At 40.9% G+C, this 21,992-nt stretch overlaps 1 protein-coding gene across 7 annotated transcripts in view; it reads right to left on the reverse strand.

The window, feature by feature from the left end:
• Positions 1 to 8,601, reverse strand: part of IGF2BP3 (insulin like growth factor 2 mRNA binding protein 3) — a 151,635-nt gene extending 143,034 nt beyond the window's left edge. For 5 of the 7 annotated variants that reach the window (XM_012176514.5, XM_060414968.1, XM_004007792.6 and 2 more), the window contains exons 1-2: positions 8,044 to 8,601; positions 6,776 to 6,836 (exon numbers count right to left, since the gene is read on the reverse strand). In XM_012176514.5, the coding sequence (XP_012031904.1) occupies positions 6,776 to 6,836; positions 8,044 to 8,218 (236 nt within the window). In that variant the 5' untranslated portion in view covers positions 8,219 to 8,601. Of the gene's footprint in view, positions 1 to 3,981; positions 4,226 to 4,531; positions 4,644 to 6,775; positions 6,837 to 8,043 lie in introns of those variants that run through there. The other 2 variants (XM_060414972.1, XM_060414971.1) reach the window with 2 other exon arrangements.
• Positions 8,602 to 21,992: the final 13,391 nt, after the last annotated feature.

The raw sequence follows: 21,992 nt of genomic DNA on the forward strand, positions 1-21,992 counted from the left end.
CCAGATTTTTTAATGTGCAAAAATGAGGGAATTTAGGGTACTTCAAGGGTTTCTAACATTTCTTACAACTTCACTGTTATGAATAAAATACACGGAATGTTTTACTTATTCTAGTATACTAAAATGACAAAGTGATTGAAATATTTTAAACCTAGCCCATAATATTCATAAATATTGTGACCATCAGTTTCCAACATTGTCTTTAAGCAAGTATTTAGACAAGCACATGGAAGCACTGGACTCTGTCTGCACCGTTTTGGAACCAAATGCGTACTAATAAAAAGCAGAAGGGGTTGTCTTTGAGAAGGCGAGCTCACAGTCACCCAAAGTGTCAAAACAGATGCCAGAGGGTAGGTCAACTGTCACCACCGTCTTGTCCACTGAGCAAAAAAGGATCTACTAAACTGAGGAGCCTCTTCCATCTCTAGCAACTTATAAATAGAATATGCTTCTAGATGTTTACAGAACATTAAAAAAAATGAAAAGAGAGCCTAATATATGAATTCTGGAAGAGAGGCTATATTTCAGGTTGCTCCAAAATTCATAAATCACTCTACATTTATTTACAGCACAGCCAGAAGGCTGAGACTTAACACCGCCCTCAGTCACTTACTCATCCATCTAAAGCACACACGCTCAGTGATATTCTACACAGTGGATTAAACTCTCCTTCCCCACAGGCTTTCCTCACTTCTCTCAGAAGCAGTTCACTGTACTTGATTTCCACTAATCACTGGCCTCCTTCACTCTTCTCTGCTAGCCCCTCTTTTCAAGAGTTCCACACTTATTTCCTTGATGACCTTGTCCAATTCCATGACTTCAACACCGTAAGTTAACAAAGCCTCTAATTTTTCACCTGCACTTCCCACCTTCTCTTGGGCTCCAGACCAATATATCCAACTATTAATATCTACTCAACTTCATCATTTCAAATTTCTAATAAGAATTAGAAACATAATATGCCAAAAAGTAAAGCTTCTAATTTCCACTCAAGAACCTATTTGTCACACGATACCCTCTGTTTGGGTAAATGGCACCCCCTTCCACCCAATTGTTCTAGCCAAAAAACCTTGTCATTCTTCTCTGTTCAAACACCCCTCATTTAACCCATCAGTAAATTCTACTAGCTGTTCCCTAGAAATAAACAGAGACTGACCACTATTCATCACCTCTGAGCTAACACCATCCTCTCTTGCTAAGACATTACAAGTCGACTGGCTCCCCATTTCTAGAGCTAAATACAATTTTCAGATATTTTACGTTCTAAGCATTTTCAAGCCAAAATGCATGTGGGATGCTTGTGGCTCCTCCAACTTGTAGAAGAACTACACAGACCGCAACCACCAATTCCTCCTCTCTGTACATGCATGCCACTCTACCATTAAGTTCTTTCCACATTCCCCTGGAACCTGTGCTGGCCTCATGGCCTGCCTTAATCAACAGAATGAAATTAAAAGCAATAATGTGCCAATTCTGCACCTAGCCTTCGAAAGGCCCAGCAGCTTCTGCTTTCACTAGGGGTAGCCAGCCAGGGGCCACTATTGAGTAATAAGATACCATATGGTGAAAGAGGACCTGGACAAGCACCAAGAGGCCAGATATGTGAGTGCAGTCTTCTTGGATCTTTTAGCCCAGCTTAGTAAATGACCCAAATGATACCAAGTGGAACAGAACTAACCACCTAGCAGACCCATACGATCACAGAGAAGCACAGTAAACTATCCTGAAAACTGTGGCTCAGGACAACAGCAACTTACTCTTCTCCAGGAGATCTTCCTGACCCAGGGATCTAACTCACATCTCTTGTGTCTCCTGCACTGGGGCAAGTGGGTTCTTAGACTTACACTAGATTCCTCAAATAATACCTCTCTAATTTCAAACTATTTCTTAAGCAAGTTAAATAGTCTTGGCATAATTCTCTAAAACACATAATTACACACATATAAAACACATATAGTACATAATTTATGTACTATAGATTCCCCTTCAGGGCAACAGAATTCACATACTATATTGGTATTTTAACTGAGTATATTTACCAATACCGAACACTTACCAAACAGCAATTTTCAGACCATGATAAAATACACAGTTTTAATAGAGCACTGAAAACTATGTTTGCAACCAGCTTCCAAACAAAACTCCACAGTCAAAGCCCACTAGTACACATCAGATTTATGGGGCAGAGATCCTAACTAAAAATGCCAATTCTACCCCTTGGTCACTGCTCCCACACTGCCACCTCCTGTCTTATGACTCTACAAGCCTGAATCAGAATCAACAGCTGATAAAGGAACCTCCACTAAAAATAGTAGACTCTTTCCTCCCAGACCAAACCAACTACCAGCGTTCCTGACTGCGTAATTCACACTTTTCAAAATTACTGCTGGAATAGTTGCTGTCTGAATGCTGTTAAAGAATGCTAAAATGGAGCTGCTTCAAAATATACATCAAGGTGGCTCAACAGGTTTACTTAATATGGAATCCCAGACCTACAACAACACATGAACTGCAGTGGCGTGACTCACAAAAGCCTTTGGAAGTTATGATGAAAATCGTGTCCCTCATGCTGATTGCCCAAACAAGGTACAGGTGCAAAAGCAACTAAGCTGCCATACTACAGAAAAGAAATGCAAGCTCCTTACAGAGGAAAGCCCATCTCTCTGTAATTCCAAAATACACCTTTAAATCTTAGCTGGTAACTCACTTATTTCAAGCAGAACTCAAAACTCTGAACAAAGTATGCCCCTTGTTAGTTTATTATAATGGCGTTTGGCATGAACAGAGAATGTAAGTCATCCCACAAATCAAAGGAAGCCAGAAACAGAAGCCAAGATTCTCAGTTCCCACTGGCTCCAGGCACATGTCATGTTTTCATAACGTCTTCCTTGTTATCACGGACAGACACACAGAAGCTACTTATCAAAATTTTTTAAAAAATCTAATACAGTGAGAAAGAAAAGCAAGAAATCTTTCTAGCTTTCTCAAACTGTACTGAGAAAACAACATGAAATCAAGAAAAATCTCATTGGCTACAACCACTTAAGCAGTCATGCATTACTGATCTTAAACTCTGCATTGCAAAGATAACCTTTACCAGCCACAACATTCAGAGCCTTAGGTCTACAAATGTGTGAGAAATTTCCCTAATGCACAAGATTCACCTGGACCACCACTGATAACCCAGGAGCATCCCTGTTAAAACACCTTGGGGCATATCTTGTTAAAATATTTAGCATTAAAAATAGCTTTTAATGTCCTGAGACACCAAGGTCTTATGCCCTGGCTAACTGGCATATGGCTACTCCTGGCACCATCCTAGTCTATACTTAACCACTTTTATATAAAATGCAGCACTAGCTTTTACGTAGCCATTTAAAGTAAGATATATTTAAAACCCCAGTAACTTTTATACATGCTCTATCCCATTTATATGCTAAACACAAGATTCTAATATTGAAATAAGTTATCCATTTAATTTCCTTTCTTTAAAAATTATTTCAGGGAAGCAAAAAACAAAGATACTTGAGCTTAGGCACCACCATTTATTTTAACGGATCCTTCCTGGAAAAATATTAACTATAATATCCCACTATTTTTTCTCTTTTATTCAAACATGTTTTTGGCTACATACAATTCTAATCAAGGTTAACAGCTAAAGCATGAGGAAGTTTAAGCTAGAAAAAGTTGGAAAATGTGACAATTTTCGTAATTTAAAAGCAGTGGAAAATAAACCACCATCCTCTAAGTTCCCCAGTGTCAGCGACTTTCTTGTTCCCTCTCCCATGCCCAACAGCCCACAACATAACAAAAGGAAATCAGTGCTATTTACATAAATATATAGGGGCACATACAAGGTCCTGCAAGACACCAGTGACTCTTCCGACCCAAAGTCAGCTATGGTCTTCCAAAGCCACAACAATTTTCACACCCACCTTTCCCCCCAGGGGTAGGGAGGGAAATTTTTTTTAAAGCTTATACCTCCAGAGTGAAGCCAAGTCTTCATGTGTTGTATCTTTCATATTTGGAACAAAAAGTGCAATACTATCACAGGTACTCTGTGCAATGTTCTCTTCATTCTGAATGCAGAGGATCTCAAACTGAAGCACTGCTATAATCTCCCCGAACTGAGGGGTATCTGAATGCAGAAAAGCAACATTCCTTCCACATTCCCTTGAGACTTCAAGAATCAGGAACTAAGCCTGGTCTGAACCAAACTCTGCAATGCCCCTTCCAGCAAGGGTCCGCCTACCTCTGCTCCCCGTCAGAATTTTGGGCAGCCTACCACACGTCACATCACATCACCCATTGGCCTGCTCCCCTGTTTAGCTGGTACAAGCCCATTCATCCATCTCAGAGTGCTGCCATAAGCATTCTTCAGCCTAGGGCTCCCAACATGCCTTGCACAGCAGGTATAAAGGTCACTGTTGCACATGTGGGTGTGCCTGCCTCAGATGCCCACACGGTGATGGGATGGAATGCAATGACTGCTAAGCACAAAGAACTCCACCCAGAAGTCCAGCAGGCTCACCAGCAAGGACTGGTCTTCAGCATTCAAGTCTCTCTCATCAGTACCACCTGACCATCCTCTAGGTGCTGAGTATGTGGATCACCAAGGTGCCTTCTCTGCTCTCTCCCAAAGCCTATTCAGACAGTAGAACAGTCCAGATAAGGAAAACTGCAACACAGTTTCAAGGGTCAGTTAAACCCAAATTGTAATAGAGGTTTCCAGCAAATCTCCCTGGGCAGAAAAATCAAGTTCCATTATTGGTTTTAACCACTTCCAATACAAGCAAAGGGCTTCCTTGATGGCTCTCTTAATAAATCAGTAGGAAAAAAAAAAGTTGTCTCTAATGTACTCACTCCTATTTACTTTGCTAGTAATACTATGGTTCAAAATCCTGAGTATTTCAATGACTAATGAAAATCAGCTAGAAAATTTAATCTACCTTGTTCATCAATGGAAGCTTCCCTTTAATACTTGCTGCCACTAGTAACATTTTACTTTATATGCTTTTTTCAATAGTTACTTGTTACTTTATGACAAAGAGGCTGCTAAGTATGTTTTTAGGTTGGGCAAAAGCCTTTAAGAAGAAAAACAGTCTATTCCAGGCAATGTGTTTAATTCCCTACACATGAGGAACAAACTCACACAAGGTTAGAGAAGGAAAATCAGGAGAGTAAGGCAAACTAATTGCATTCACAGGCAGGTCAATACATTTAAAGTTTAAATTTAGCAACTCCTGAATGTTAAAATGTCCGTTTTTCAGCACAACTATTTGCCCATTTCTTATTCGACATTTGAAGAAAATTAATAAGACACAGCGGCTAAACAAAAACCAATTAGAATTCGCAGAATATGCTTATATTTTTTTCCAGTAAGGAAACAATTCAGAATTTTAATTTTTCAATTGATATTTAACTGAGATCAATTTAGAGTTTGCAGTACACATTCTATTGTTTTAGATGCTTTTAAAATTCCATTCTGCTATATAAAATAATTTGACCACTACCAAAGTTCCCAGCTAGAACTAAATCACTTCCCAACTAATCCTAATGAAAATTTAGTACATGAAAAGAAACCCACAAGAATCCCACAAGGTCGTGAACAAAAACACAGTTGGTGGAAATTATTTACATGGAAGAAAACTCCACCTACAAACAGGCTTAAGATTGACCTATTGGGTGGCCAATTCTCCAAGTCAAGCACCAGGGAAATATGCATATCAAACCCTTTCAGCCCTCCAGCATACACACTTGCACCAATACCTAACCAGATGCTGCTCCCCCTCCGGCTGCTCTAGTTGAAATTAACTTCCAGTTTACTGCTGGACCGCGGGTTGGGAGTGGGGGAAGGGGGAAGGCAGAAACCCTAACCCCACTGGGCAGAAGCCAGCAAGGCACAGGCCAAACCCAGTACCCCCTGGGAGGAAGCAGGGCCTTTCCAGCCGGAGTTAGAGAGCCGGGATCTGGCCTGCTCGGGAGAAAGCAGCCATTTCTCCAAAATAGTCCAGGGATTAAAAGTCTCCAAACACTGTAAACTGACACTACACATGCTTTCCAAAAAGTGCAACCCCTTCCTCGTTGAGGAAGCAAAAATCTTCAATCTTCTCCATCTCTTGGTGGTTTATCTACAAGCCAAATATTTTTTAAATTGAGAAGCAGGGTCGAGGGGAGTCCGGGAGACAAAGGCGGGTTTGCAGAAAACCCGTCTTACTCTGCAGGAACTGAAAGGCGCTTTGGGGCAGGAGAAACCCAGGCGTTCCCTCACAGGGAGCTCCCAGGGTAAAGGCAAATTTCTCTCCCCTCAGATGCACGCACGGCCCCCGCAGACTCTTGCCCGCCGCCGTGGGACAGAAAAGGGAAAGGCACGCCACACCCCGCGCGCGGCTGCAGCTGCTTTGCCTCTCCTACGGTTTCAGGCGGGGGGGCGGTCACCAATTCCCACGGATGCCCAGAAACTGCCCTCGGAGACTCTTGATTTCCTGTTGCACCAACCTGACCTACTCTGCCGGAGAACATTTAACCGAAAGAACTTCCTTAAGCGACTTTATATACCAGTATAAACAGCCCGGTGGCAGGGCCACAGACAAGCTGTCTATTCCTACAGAGCAGTGTGCACACACACACACCTGCCAGAAACACAAATGCAAAAGAAAACGAGAAACGCCAAGCCATACAGCAACCCCAATAAGTGGAAAAGTTGTTTTCAGCTGTGTTCTCTCCTCCCAATGGCCGAGAAGGGAATCAATGAGAACATGCTAAGCAAGCTCACCTCTGCCTTTTGGGGACCGAGTGCTCAACTTCAATGAGTTTTCCGTGCAGTTCCACTTTACCTGCGGACACACAAGAGGTGCAGGACAGTTGGCAGAGTTGAGCGGCTCTCTGGGCCTCCTTAGACCCGGAGCGGCTCGAGGCCGAGACAGAAAGCGGCCCCGCGCGGGTGGGAAAGGAGGAATCAATGGGCAGAGGTCGGTAACACTCTCCCCGCCCCCCTCGGCCTTCCCCGCCCACGTCCCCCGAGACCCTAGCAGACAAACTCAGGGCAAAGGGCTGCGTGGGCTTTCCTCAGGTGGGGGCGCCTAGGCCCTTCTCCCAGGGGTTCCGGCCCAGGCCCGCTGGGAACGGGCTGTGAGTGGCGGGAAAGGCTTGAGGACCGTCGGGCAGGCGCCGAGAGAGCGAACGTCCAGAGGCGCAGCTGGGCACCAGCGGAACCACGCGCGAGGGACGGCGCCCGCCACCCCGAAAGGCACGCGGCTCTGAGCGGGACCCGAGTGCATCCTTCCCCCGCGCGCGCGCCCGACCAGCCCCGGAGGCCGCGGCCCGAAGCCCGGCCCCGCAGGGGGACGCGCTCCCAGGCGACCCCTGGTCGCCTGAGCCCACCTCCCCTGTAGCTCGTCGGACCCGGGAAGGTGGAGCCCAGAACCCGGGGGTTGCCCTCGCCCGCCTCCCTGCAGGGTCGAGGGGAGCGCGGGGCCGCCCGTGCGCGGCACCAGCCCGCGGCCTCGCTTAGGCAGCGGGGTCCAGGCCACTTTGGAGTTCTCCCTCGGCCCAGCTCTGGGGGCGGGAGAGGAGGCAGCGAGTCCACCGCCAGAAACCCCCCTCACACACACACACAGAGGGTAAGGAAGGAGCGAGAATCGGGCGTTCGTTCCCGGCCCCCAAGGCCCGGCATGCCGGAGCCTGGAGCACGCGCCTGGGCCCGGGCGGCGCGCGGGGCGAGCTTCCCCCCTCCCCGCTCCAGCACCCCAACCCCGGTCCCCGGCGCCGCACGGTGCCCCCGCTCCCCTCCGAGCCCGAACCGGGGTTTTCTGGACAGCGCGCTCGCCCTCCGCCCGCAGATCTGGGGGGGGGGGAGGGGAGCCGTGGGGCCGGGTAGGCGCCCCGGCTGGGGGAAGGGCCCCGACCCGCGCGTGCGGGCGCCCGGGCCTTGGCCGCTCTCCGCAGGCGCACCCGCACCCGCCCAGGCCGGGGCCCGGTGCGGACAGCACGGTGTGTGGACTGCCGCGAGCCCGACCCCGGCAGGCCCGGCCCGGGGCCCACCTGAAAGCGCCTCGATGGCCTTGAGGGCCCAGCTGTCGTCCGGACAGTCCACGAACGCGTAGCCCGTCTTCACCAGGAAGGGTCCCGACACCGGGATCTTGGCGTCCTTGAAGACACTTTCTAGGTCCGAGGCGACGGCGTTCTCGCTGAGGTTTCCGATATACAGTTTGTTCATTGTGAAGAGTGGTTGTTGCTTTTATAAAAAAAAAATTAGGAGAAAAACGAAAAATTAAAACCACCCACAGCGATGGATGGATCCGGCGAGTTCTCCTCCTCTTCTCGCCGTTAAAATACACAAACACAGTAAGAACCAAGGACAGGAACGAGAAGCGAAAAAAATCAGATCCGAGGGTTCCTGTTTTTTCCTTTTCTAGGTATTAAAAGAAAAAAGAAAAACCCTAGCGACAACCCAAACGCATCCAGTCTTCCTAACTCGGAGGAGGAGGCGGGATTAGCAAGAAAAAGGAGGAGAGAAAGGAGGGGGGGGAAACTACTTTTTGTCTTTTCCTCCCCAAACCCTCTGGCATCGACCGACGGACTGTGAAAATATTACACTACGAGAGGGCAAGCACCGCCTCCCCATAAAAAAAAAAAAAAAAAACCCAGAAGGGTGACTGGCAGGAGGGAGGGGAGAAGGGGTGGAGGGGAGGCAGGCGCAGGAGGCGGAAAAAATCCGCTCCGAGTGTCCGGCTTTTTGAATGAGCCACGTGTTCAAACTACAAATCAACGTCTCACGTGAGGAATCCCAGCGCCTCAATTACAGTGGGTTTCGCAGGAAAAAAAAAAAAAAAAGCTAGCAAGAGGAGGAAGAGGGGGAGGGGTAACAAGATTGGGCGAAGGACCCTGCGCAGGGGCGGAGAAAGAGGAGCGGAAAATGCTAAAGGAGCCGCAGCCGGGGTTGCGGAGGGAAGCGCGGCTGGGGGAGCTGATGGTCACCACAGAGTTTAGAAAGGGTTATCTGGTCGGGGCGGATCCTCCAGGAGGGGAGAGGGGGCGGGAGGAGTATTGATTTTTTTTAAAAATGTGATTGGAGTGGGGGTGCTAACTAGGCAGTCCCTCGGCTCTATTTACCCGAGTTTTAAAGACTCGGTTTTTAAAAATCGGTAATCAAACAAAGCCAAAGAGTCACAATTCCGAACTCGCCTTGTGGCTTCGATGACAGAAGTGTAACCTCGGCAAACCGCGAGCACCTTTCCAGGGGTTGGTGGGGACGGAAACGCAGCAGGGGGGGGGAGGGTTGGGAGGGAGCCGGAGAGGCGGGCCGACGCGCCCCACCCTGTGCACCCTTTGCTGGCGCGGGCACCGGCAAAGTGGGGCGGCCCCGAGCCAGGCCGGTGGGGGGATGGGAGCCCGCGGCGTCCTGGGCGGGTGTCTGGGCGACACCTCCTCCGCCTCCGCCTGCGCTCGCGGTGGCTTTGGGCTTCGCGTTTGCTATTGGTTGCGCGATTCAGAAAAGGCTCCGGGATCAATGAGGCCGGGGGCGGGCTTGGCCACCGGTGGGGGAGGGGAGCGCAGGGGCCAAGGTTTCTGGAGTGGGGATGGGGGCGTCCCGGGCCTCGGAGGCCGGAGCAGAAAAGTCAGAGTGGGAAAAGTCGGTATTTAAACGGAAACCATATCTTCCTGTAGTTTCCAGAGGAGGAGGAAGAGGAGGAGTGGGGTAGGCTGGTACTTTTATTTAAAGAATTTTAGCTGGAGAACTTGGGACTCTTAAAACAGGAACACCGCTCTGCGTTACCCCTAAGTGGTAACTTGTACTTGAAAAATTGCTTAAGTCTCTTTCTGCTGCTTTTCTGCCTGCATTTGGCCATTATAACCATTCATAATTTCCCCTGTATGTAACGAGTACAATGGTGGGCGGTGGGGGAGGGTCTGGGCCCGATGGAGCCTTTCAGGGCCAACGAAATGAGGACTGGAGACGAGGAACACGGAAATGAGTGCTGGGTTTCTTTTCGAAATCGCCAAGAGTCGTTTATTGATTTTGTCCTCCACTCAAAGGCTTCATTTGCACCAGGATTCTTGTGGTATATTTTTAACAGGTATTCCATGGAAAAGAATGCTTATTTTTTAAAATGATTGCAATTATATAAATAGGATGGAAATTTAAGCAGTCTTTATAATCACTTAATACTCTTATTAGAAAAATGTGTAGTAGAGAAAATACTGTTTACACTATATCATCAGTAATTATGATAATTGATAAAGTTCATTTCTTTTGGTCAAACCCATACATTTAAAGATGTATGTTTTCCAACTGAAAGATGAATGGAAAATTATTTTTTCAATATGTGGGAATGGTTGTATGATATAAAGAGCATTTACATTTTTTCTTTTAAAAAGAACTTACAGTTTTGTGTTAGAAACCGGAAGGTGTCAGATCATCCATTTTAAATGCAACTGTTCTTTTTAACAGGTTTTTCTTTCCTGCCAAGCTAATCCAACTTTTTAAACGTAAACTCACTTTCACAATATTTTCATTCATGTTTAATTTAGTGCAATGTTTTTACTTCATGATATGGAGGGTGTAAACATGTTCTTCAATGTTTACAACTGTATTATGAGCAGTATCTTCAAAGAACATTTAGGTGATGAAATTTTAAATTTATGGTTATAACTTTTTTAAAAAGCTTATTTTTCCTTTTCATATTTTTGAAAAGAGAACCTTCGTTCCAAGAAAAAAACACATGTATTCGATTGTCATATTCAAAATGTAAATAGTAAATTATAAATTTTTATTTACCTGTTGCATGTGATCAAAAGCTATTTACAGAAATATACTTTTCATTCACTTAGTAATATTTGCTTTTCTTTAAATTTTATAAACTAGTCTGTTGATCATTTGTTTTAGTAATTTTTCATAACAATTTTATATGTTCAGCATGCTTTCAAAAATCAATTGAATGGTGCCTTCTTTATTGTTGACTGTATTTGCTCTTACTAAACTGAGACGTAAGAAAATATCTACTTCTAAATCATGGGATAAAATGTTTATTTTCCATAAATACTAGTCCATGCCTGTCTTTCACTATCAAACAAATCTAACAGCTGGGATTTAAAACAAGTGTGTGCAGTTTTGATGAAATATGTTGCTGAGGCTCTTGTGAACTTAATTTGTGTATTATTATAACAAACTGGATACTCCGTCTAGGACCTTAAAAATATACACTAGCTACATAAGCTCAGCCATCAAAAAGGGAGTTAAATATAGCCCACTTCATTTCGACTCGTCCATGCATTTGAGGGATCAGTAATATCAATGGCTGAGTAAAAAGAGCATGGGTAATGGTTTGTTTTTTGTTTTTTGTTTTTTTTTACTGACATTTCAAATGTAAAAATACCTTCGGTGGATTTTCAAGAATGATTATAAGGTTAATCTAACTTCCAGTCTTAATAAGTGTCACAAGAAATTAACCGTGTGTATGGGCTACTCCAAGTTCTTTCGGAAGCAGCAGCAGCTCCTAGTAAATGTTACGTCCACGAAGGACTCCCAGCCATTGTATGTGCTCTGATGCGGTTGAGGCTTTCCAACTGCAGCCTATTTACTCTTTGGACAGCTGCACCTCCTCCTGATCTCCTGACCTGAAGGCAATAAAAATGTTTCTAATGGGTCAGTGTAATATTAAAGGAGAAAAACTGTTCAGAAGGTCGGTTACCGCTGCTGTATCTACAGGTTATGAGCGACGGCTTAGCAGGTAGAGGAGGGGGAGAGGGCATTCTTGTTGCTAACCCTAATTCCCGGCTTCCTCTGAGACCAGCCCAGAGCCGAAGTCCTTAAGGCGGGTGGGCACGTAATGCCGCGTCGCCTGGGCCTCATAGAAGGTATTTTTTAACATACTCTTGTTCCTTCGAACAGCTCTCCTGGACTCTGATCTGTTAAAACCAGATGCATAATAATTAGAGGTAGCCTGGCTCTTCCCTCTCCGGAATATGCCTTCAGTGATTTTTATTTAAAATAAAAGATGGTGCCCTGAGAGATGTTTCCTTTTTCCCCCCCGGTTCTGCCGGGAGAAACTGGGCGGGATCCTTGAAGCTCACACTCGGGAAGATCCTTCGTCGGCCGCTGCTCGCCTCGGAGGCCCTAGACCACCGGTCCGCCCTAGCCCCGCCGCGGGAAAGGCGCCTTCTGGCTGCGTCTGGGATTCGGTCTCTGCGCGCGGAGCCGCGTGGACGCGTTAGACGTGGGGGCCCAGGCAGGGGAGCCTGTGTCCCCCCTCGCCGCACTACCCGACCTGAGCACTTCCCTTGCCCGCCGGGGCGAATCTGGCAGCGTGTTTGGCGACCGTGCCGCACTTCCGGCCTGTTCCCAGTGTGCGAGGGGCTCATCGGAGCTGGGGGATGTTTGGTACCCACAGAGAAAAATCCCAAGGAGCAGTCGCTGAACCCTCTGCCTCTGGCCGGGGCGGGGCGGGGCAGTGAGAGGGGAGCGCTAGGCGCGCAAACGCCGCTCCGGGGAGGAGTTTCGCGCTCCTAGGGGCCGGCTCGCCGAGCCCGAGTTAGAGCAGCCGGCGTGGAGAGAGACGCCGCCCCTGGTTGCGGAGGGGGCAGGGGGCTTCTCTCACCCGATTGGTGGACGGAGGGAGCCTATCACCGTCGGCTGCCGCCGCCGAAGCAGTTTGCTGGTTTCCATTCATTGGCCCCCGAGCCACCCTTGGATTTCCATCTTTTGTGGCGCGAAAATAACCCTTTGCTCCCTCTCATTGGTTTTGTTCTTGCTGAGGGTGAGATTGGCTTCCCCTCTTACTTCTCTCATTTTTCCTGCCCTTTAACTGTGAGCCCAGTCTTAACCCCCAAGGAGAAAAGGGAGATAACTGAGGAAGAATGAAAAATAGTTGTGCATGTGAATTCCGCCCCTGGGGCTGACCGCGTGGTGCCCGCTGAGTCCCTTCCCTTCCCCCAACGTCCAGCGTCCGGAGGTCGTAGGTTTGCTCCTTGCTCCGCCACTGGAGCCACATCATTTCCCTGCTCGACTCCACCGACGCTTTAGAATTTATATGTCTGTTTTAGTTAAATTAACAGTACGTTTCCAGGTGCTTGATTTTTCCGGAGCTTCTAGAGAAATTTACTTATGCCGCCCCCTCGTTTCCTAACCCCCTTTGTGGTCCACAGCGTTGTTTCATACAAAACCAAACAATCCCCTCCAAAAAAAGCAAACGAAAAATTCCTGGTGAAATCAACTCTACGGAGACCACGTTTTCGTTAAAGCTTCCCTAAGACTAAAGAGCTGAGACCGACCTTGAAGGATTAGCGATTTCTGTAGCTGAAATGTTCTAATTTTACTGACGTTTGGTGGAAACGGTGAGAAAAAATAAATATGAATTTATCTTGGAAAAGTACAAAACAAACGAATGATCGTGTTTAATTAGGTTGAACGAAAAAGCTACCAGCAATAGTGATGTGTTCTAGGTAGCGGTGTGTTCGATGTATTTGTAATTTATACATAAATTGGTATTGGTCTCGAAAACAAATTGAAAATCAGAATTCTGATCATTACAGAAGAGGGAAGTATGAATTTGTTTGGTATATCTAATTCCATAACAGGCTTTTCAATTCTCTGATTATTTAAAGAAAAGGGAATATATCAGAAATATAGCAATAATTTGTTTACAGATAATTTTGTGGTTCTTTGTAAGTCTTGACAAAATACTTGATTTGGTTTAAAACTAGTAAAACGAAAATAGCCTAGTAAATATTTTAAAACAGAGAGTTGGCTGAAATCAGAGGGTTCAGATTTTTTTTCTATATTGTTAACTCTTAGCTAGTAGTCAAGTTACATCATCCTCTAAAGTTCATTTGGAAAAACTACTTAGTTCTGTATTTTTTTTCCCTTTTAGTCTCTTAAAACTGTCTAATTGAAGGAATATAAACTGTACATGGCAATTTATATTTTAAAGAGCAGCTCTTGGAAACAAATTTTTAAAACTGACTTAATTAGTAAAGAAAAACTTTTAAAATGCATTTTGTTTACATTTTGTATGATTCAACAACATTTCACTAACATGGTTAATACTTTTAAAGTTTTCATGTAAAATTATTTCTCAGAAACCAGAGTAACTTAGAAATGGCTTACTTTGACTTGAAATTAAAGCTTAGAGACTAAATTAGAGTGTAAATACTGAAGATTACAGAGCTAATAATTTATATAAATCTTAAACAGCTAAGAAATTTAAAATATGAAGATACAATTATTTGTAAAATGACCCTAGATTTTGGTTTATGTATTGTGTAATTTTTATATTTTGAAAATGATATAGTAAATTTCAATTGTTAAAGAAAGTTCCTAAATAATCTGGACAAACCAAAACTCTAAAACCTGAGCTATTTTCAAATGTTTTCTCGAATTCAAAGATTTATATAACCAGTATTTTATTTAAGAAAACTTTTTTCTGGTTATATAACTTTATTTCTTTTTTTAAATTTTCAACTATTAAGTCAGAAATCGGAATTTTCATCTATCTGGTAACTTAAAACGTAATTGTTAAAGCAGATAAACATGATTCCTTTTATTGCAATTATATTCTTGTTTTACTGCTTCACATAAGTGAAACTTAAAAAAAAAATCATTTATTATTACTACTCTAGGGGGTAAGGGGATGAAACTTTTGGTGAAAAGACTCTTTGGCAATTGATGTGTATATAAGCTTTTTCAGACCAGCCATAGGAAACAAAGAAGATAGGCTTTTGTTTGTGGGGGGAGGGGTATAGGGAGGCTGAGAAGACTTGGATATTTAAACTTGTTTCTTGGTTGCAACTCATTTATCCTGCAGGTTTTCCTGCTAAGGGTGTAAGATGGTAGTAGAGAGAAAATGTATTGACTACTGGAGTAAAATGGGACAGTAATCCAAGCATGAAATCCCACTGGAGAGAACAATAAGAGCCTCCTCTCCCCACTAAAATAATCCGAAAGCAAAGCACATGCTGAGGTTATAACTAGTTCTCAGCATTTTCTAACACATTTAAAAGACACATCTTAGGTTACCATTTTCACATTGGGACCCTTTGTTTTCCTGACATTATTTTCCAGAATCCCATTCAAAGAAGAAGAAAAATAAAAAGGGATTAAAGTTCCCTAAATGAAACAGCAGACTTCGTGACATGTATATACAAATCAGCTTTAGAGATAAATTGATGAAGCCCTTATGCTGTCTGTAAATCAAAAGTTAATTTTAAGATTTAATAAGGCAGAGTATATTTATAAGTTCCTTACTTGCAGGAATGATGTCAGATCATTATCATTTACACTTTGAGTCTTTAAAATTCATTCTTTCTTGAGTTCACTTTACATTTTGATCCTGAGCTGCTCTAGCAGGATGATTCCAGCTTTAAAGATGGAAGCAGCAGGCTAGGTGAAGATTTTATTATTATTTCAAAACATCTCAACTAAAATTCATCAGAATCTGAGCACATAAGATACAGCAGGGGGAAAACAAAAAACAATACCTACTCTAAAGCTTTTATCAAAATTGTCACTATAAAGATTTGTCTTAAAGTTCATGCCTGACACGCTTTGTTGAAACATTTAGTTCTTTTTTGTAGTAGGTTGTTTAAACATACAAAAGTTGGTAGTATTCTTTGTTGCTTTTCTCAAATGACTTATTTACTGATCAATTATTTTTAAACTAATAGTGCTATGCCTTCTCAAAGCCAATATTTTGCTTTAACTGAGGTTTAAATTTAATATCAGTAATTGAAACTGTTTGATAATTACCCCTTATTTAGTTTTGGTTTGGTTTGTGCCAGTTTGAAGTAATTTTTCTATTTTTTAAGTTGTTTTTCTTTGTAAACTATTCCTATCTTATTGTAATCTAAAAGTATTTTTCCAAGACTTGGAGAAAAATTTAAATATAACTAAATCTTATTCTGTAAAATATTGTTAAAGACATAAAAATGTGTATTATTTGATACAAGAAACATATTACTATTGAATATTTTCCATTAAGCTACCATAACTGAATGGTCCCTCTTTTTAATTCTAACCCATTCTAATTCTAATCCAGCTATCAAAAATTTAATTCATAAAAAGGACACTAACAAAAGTCATAAAAAAAACCAAAAAATCAATTTTGTTATATAAAAAAGTGTGTTTTCTGTTATACTGTTAACTAACATTTTGTTCTGAGACAATTAAATACTAAATGATATCACCATCTTTTGCTTTCGTTTGTTGAAAATTGCCCAGAATTTTGCTCCTCGATTCTGGTACCATATGCCTTATGGTAATTCATTTGCTCTTGCATTTCTTTCCTACCAAGATTCAGATGCCATTTTTTGGTTTTGACTTAAATGAATGGCCATGCATAAAAAGCCAAGTAAAAATTTTCTAAAATTTTGGTGTAGTATACTATAGATGCTCATCTCTGGAAACCACAGAGATATATTCCAATTTTATTTTAATCCACAGCTGATATCATGACTTTGCAGATTAAATTGAATTTTGTTTTAAAAATTAATAACAAAAAAAGTTGAGAAAGTGTTTTAATCCAATTAGACAATAGGGTTAAAAGGTGACATTACTCTTTCCCCTCAATATCAACAAATCTTCCAGTTGAGGGCAGTTTTGTCGGGTATGGAAGGTATGGAATGCAGTCAGTGTGTGCAGTTGGACAGGAGAACATATGTACATATTCCTGCTGAGAAGCTCTTTGTAGAGATTTGTGGCATAAAGCAAGATAGAACTTGTGTTCAGTTCTCAAGTTGCAGGTTAAAAGAAGCAAGGTAAGCACTGTTTAGTACTAAGTTTTGTCTTTAACCATCAGAATACTTCAGTATGATGCTTTTAACAGTGGGAAGAGAAGAGTAATAATACAGACTGCATGGAATTAGGATGTCATTAGTACATCAACATTAGAATTTAAGTAACACAAGTATGTTTGGAATTTTCTGTTTTTCTTTGCCTTGTTATCTATTTAAAAGAAAATATTACACATAGTTTTAAAATATCAAATAATACTACTAAAACATATGTGTAATGAGTGTTTAAACTTATAGAATAATATCACATATTTTTAAAATGATAGATGTTCAATTTACTGAAATAATATTATCACAGATCCTTTCTGTCAGATTATTCTACCACTTCATCTGTGCATATGATCCATATATGGAGGGTTCATTTTAATCCAAAGTAATAGCATTATTTGAGAAAATATCCCTAATTTCAGAAAAAAGCCAAAGGTATGATGTGCTGTTACTGTGAAAACAACAATGTGTTTTGAAACCTATAGAGAGGAAATTCAGATTTTAAGTGAATTTTTACTTTATTATTTACTGCATTTTGTCTATTTATTGAGGAATAGGGAAACAGATTAAACTGTAATGTTTCTTCAGGGCTGACCACCAGTAAAGTTTTAAGTGGCTATAAATAAAGTATGTTGTTTCAATCAATGATAGCCCCTTCCTATTACTATTCTCAGAAAAGTTTCTCTTTGCTTGATTATTAAAGATCCCTAAATTATTTCTTTACAAAGTAGGGGGAAACGCATGTTACATTAGGATAACCAAATATTTTTAACAGTTTGAGCTTTTGACAGATGAAGAATGACCACTGCTTTTTAAATAAAACAGTGTATTTTGTTGTCATAAGTGATGTATTTATTTTCTTTCCTTATCTTTATCAGTATTCTGCTAATACAGTAATAAGCTGAATTTACTCTCAGATGTGATAGTTAATGGAAATAAATATATTACAGCCAAAGTGCAGAGAAAATATATAAGCAAGAAAAAGATCAAAATCAGCATGTCTTGATTAAGCTAAAAATTAAAGTATCTTCCCACAAATAAACCCAGTGATCAAGCTTATAGTTTTATTATTTAAAGTCTGTAACAGTTAAAATTTGAGTGTGTTGTTGGTTTGCAGTTATTACTAATCATGAGTAGAATCTCTTCAAAAGTTTGTGGTTTTATTTAATGTAACTTTTTATGTGATATAAAAATCAATTACTTTTTTTAAAATGTTTTTTCATATTGCAATAAATTTGAAAACATGAAAGTTAAGCTGAATACTACTAGTTATTTTGTTAAAATCTATAATCTGTGGATTAAAATATGGTCTTTTCCATCTAATTTTTCCCTGAAAACTCAAAATATAACCTATTAAAAACCAGGAGATGTAATGGCATTTTCAAGCCCATGGAACAGGTTTTGCTGATTTAAAAAAAAATAATCTTACAGGTAACTTAGAGATAATAGCGAATTTGATTTATGTATATGCAACTAATTGGAAGTTGGACATTTAAACAGAAATGCATTTTGAAAGCAATATAATTTAAGCAAATTGTCACTGAGTGGCATTACCAAAGTGATTATGCAATGTAAAATGAGGTTATAGACTAGATTTTAAATTCCACTATGAATATACCAATATAAATATGCAAATTATTGTTTTCAAAAGCCCAGGCTACATGGATGTAACCTCAAAAAAGCAGACTCTGTGGTGTAAACGGAAGTCAAAATGTTTGAAGCATTTTAGCAGGAAAAGGCTGTGTGAACCGGAAGATACCTAGATTCACTATAGCAGATCTCTAAAATGTAATTTTGGTAGTTAAAATTAGGTCTTTGGATATGTAAACTCTTAGTACTTTTTTATTTAATAGAAACAGAGATTGAGGCAATTCATATTAGAACTTAGTTCTAAAAGTTCCAAAGTAGGAATATAGCCTTTTATATATATTGCAGATTCTTGGATGTTTGAATAAAGAAGTTTGGACTTTTCGTTTGTGTCGTTAATTAGGGAATTGTGCAGAGTATCTTCTCTCTTACATGTCTTTCAGTTGAACTTGTTTCATTATAAAACAATTCTAAAATTTGAGGACTGGGAATACTTTTAGGGATCTGCTAGATTTTCCTTTCACATTTGAGGAAATTGAGGCCAGGGGAGGTCAAAGCAAGCAGACACCCAGCTAGTTTGATGGCAGGGCAGAGGTGTGTTTATCACTGAAGGAAACCACATGACAATCCTAAGTGGAAGGTAGTAAAAATGCTTTTTCCAGATTTTGGTGATAAGAACACCCAAGGTAAGGTTTGCCCAGACCCAGTATCTTTACTTTAAAAACAAACAAACAAACACCTATATTTATTGAGATCAAAAGTTCTGCGATGTCATTAAAAGGGAAAAGATTGAAGGCAGAAGAGACCTTGGGGAAAAAAAAAGTTACCTGATTCATCTCAGTCACTTTACCCAGGATCTCGTTTAAACCATCCCAAACAAGTAAACAAGTTTAGTGTGAAAAGCTGATAAGGAAGAAGATTTTTCTTCCCTCAAAAGCTTGACTCAAGGCCCAGCGATATCAGAATCTTCAGGAGCCAAGAAATCTGTATTCAAAGCTGCCTCACACTCAGCAGCAAGCTAAGAAATCCCTCCTCATATCAAACTTTAAAAATGGTATGTTGGGATTTAGTCCAAATGAGCAATAGTTTTTCATTGGGTTTGAATTTTATTTTCTTTTTGCTTTGGTGAAATTTCGGGGGGGGAGGTGCAGAGTGTGTATATATATATATATACACACACACACACACACACATGTGTCTATTTGCATATGTTTGCATATGTATCTCCCCCATGGTGTAGTTCAGACTTTCTTATCTCCTGCAGGGTGCAGAACAACTGGCAGAAACCCACTCTGCCCCTAGCTCTTCTCTTGTCCACTTACACCAGGACAGAGTGGTGGTCGCTGGCCATAATCCTTCGGGCTTCCCACCCCTCACTAGAGACGTGAGCCACAGCCTTTTCTCAGAGCTCAAAGTCCTTGGCTGTACCTTTGAATTAAAAGCTGCACTTAAGGAACTTCTTGTACCTCTAAGTGTGTTGATCTTCAGAAACCATGGATGCCACAGAGGAGTCTGTTTTCTCTATGTGTTGCTGACCCTACTGTGACCCTGGGTTTTTGTTTTTTTTTTTTTTTACCTCCTTGGTCTTGTTTCCACAGTTGTAAAGGGAGTTAAACTATTTATACCATTCTTTGCCTTTTTCACAACAGAACACTCTGGAGGCTTTCTACAAATATTTGTGGTATTTCATTTTCAGAAAAAGGGCTAAGGTTGGAAATATCAATGAAATTATCGTACCACTTCAGAAAGTTATATCAAATGCAAAAGGGGAAGGGATTATTGCTTGACACTGGAAAATAATGGAGATTTTGTGTGTATGTAACTAGTATCAGAAAAGAAAGCTTATTTAAATACCTCAGCTAAATAAGAGTTGGTAGTGAAAGCAGAATACAAATGAAAAACTATCCCCTATAAAGGGATTCCTTACTGATGCCAGCCACCATCACAAGCCAGTGTCTTGGCCAGAGATTGTACGAAATTTGCCTCAAATCTCCAAGTAAACCAATTTATTTCCATAAATGGATTTCTTCTGTTAGAATCAGAGCCTCATGCTTCATATGAACTTAGATGAGAAATTATTATCATAACACAGAGTTTATAGGTAAAAGAGAATTAACAAGGAGAAGCAAAACGTCAAAATTTTGGAACTGATGAATCAAATATCAAATTACTGGATGATGGATCAGTCAGTATGAATGTTTACTAATAACTACATTTTGCCTTTAAATTGATTTTCTGACCGCTTCCCTTAGATTACTAAAGAGTGTATCAACTTAGTTATTTTAATTTTATGGAAACAAAGATAATCAGAACAAAAACTGGAGCCTTTTGAGACCAATTGGAAAATATACTAGACCAAACTAAAGGTAAATAAAATATCATTAGGTTTAGACCACGTACATTGGATTTAAAGAATTTAAAGTGCTCAGTTATAATGTCTGTGTTTACTTCAGTTCCTGGTGGTTTCTTGAAATATTCTGTAGGAACTGGAAAAAGAGATGTAAAAATTTCAGTTGTGCTAAGGTGACTATGCCTGGATTGGCTTTTCTTCCTCTAGACTGGAAATGTTCATTTGAGCAACATTTTCAAGAGAAATTTTTCCTAAAATTAAACTTCAGCATAGTTGCTCCCTCATGGTAAATAGCTTTAGGAGTAGTGACTTAAAAAGCTGGCAAGAATAGTGAGATTCGCAGGGCTCTAAGAGAAAATAAAAGATCCTGCAGATGATTCTTTATTTTCAGTATTTGAAATGAGTACCATTATAAGATGCAGCTTTAATACTTTGTGATTAGGAGTATCCCTGTGCATTCTATCTGTTTAATTCATTCTCATAAAATGAAGAAGAGAAAAGCTCAATGGAACAAACAGTGATTTGTTTAAAATAAATACAGTGATTTGTTTAAAATAAATTTAAAATAATAAGTTCCAAAGCAAACAAAAAGTAATTTATTGGAAATGATTGTGCTTTTCCCCTGTGATATTTCAAATTTTTTCAGAGACTAAAATTTTTAGACTCTATGCAAATTGAAAATGCATTCTGTTAACAAAAATTTTGTAATATGAAAGTAGATGACTCTCATTGATAATAGCAGAGACTACTTAGCTTATTTAGCTTATACCTCCAGTTCTTACCAAAATAAAGCTTTTTAACCTGGCCCTGCAACTTTGAAGTTATTAATAATGTAAATATAGAAGAGATTTTTACTTTATAAAATTTCTGTTCCACTGCAAAAATTTAAATATATTTTTAACAAGAAAAGTCCTTATGGTCTAAAATCAGAACGAATAACGTTTGAAAACAAAGAAGCCAATCAAATTTGGGTTGATTTTTCTTTCTCCCTCTTGTGCTGTTGTGCTTTTCATGTTGAAAATCTTTCATGCTGAGGACACATTCAAAAGTAGACACACTGTACTTGACATTTTAAGCTTACCTCATTTTACTTTGTTCCTTTTATTTTGTAATATAATGAACTTGAAGTAATTATGTACCACTTATTCATAGCTTAGACTACACATGTAGGCTGGTCTCAACTAAGTCATTATTTTCCATGAATCCTGTGATTCTTGACACTAGAAATAACCTCTCACTCCTCTGATGTTAGGGTTTTGAAAGGTGAATTTCACTTAGC

Source organism: Ovis aries, chromosome 4 (assembly GCF_016772045.2).
Source record: "Ovis aries strain OAR_USU_Benz2616 breed Rambouillet chromosome 4, ARS-UI_Ramb_v3.0, whole genome shotgun sequence".
In the NCBI taxonomy this organism is placed as follows: domain Eukaryota; kingdom Metazoa; phylum Chordata; class Mammalia; order Artiodactyla; family Bovidae; genus Ovis; species Ovis aries.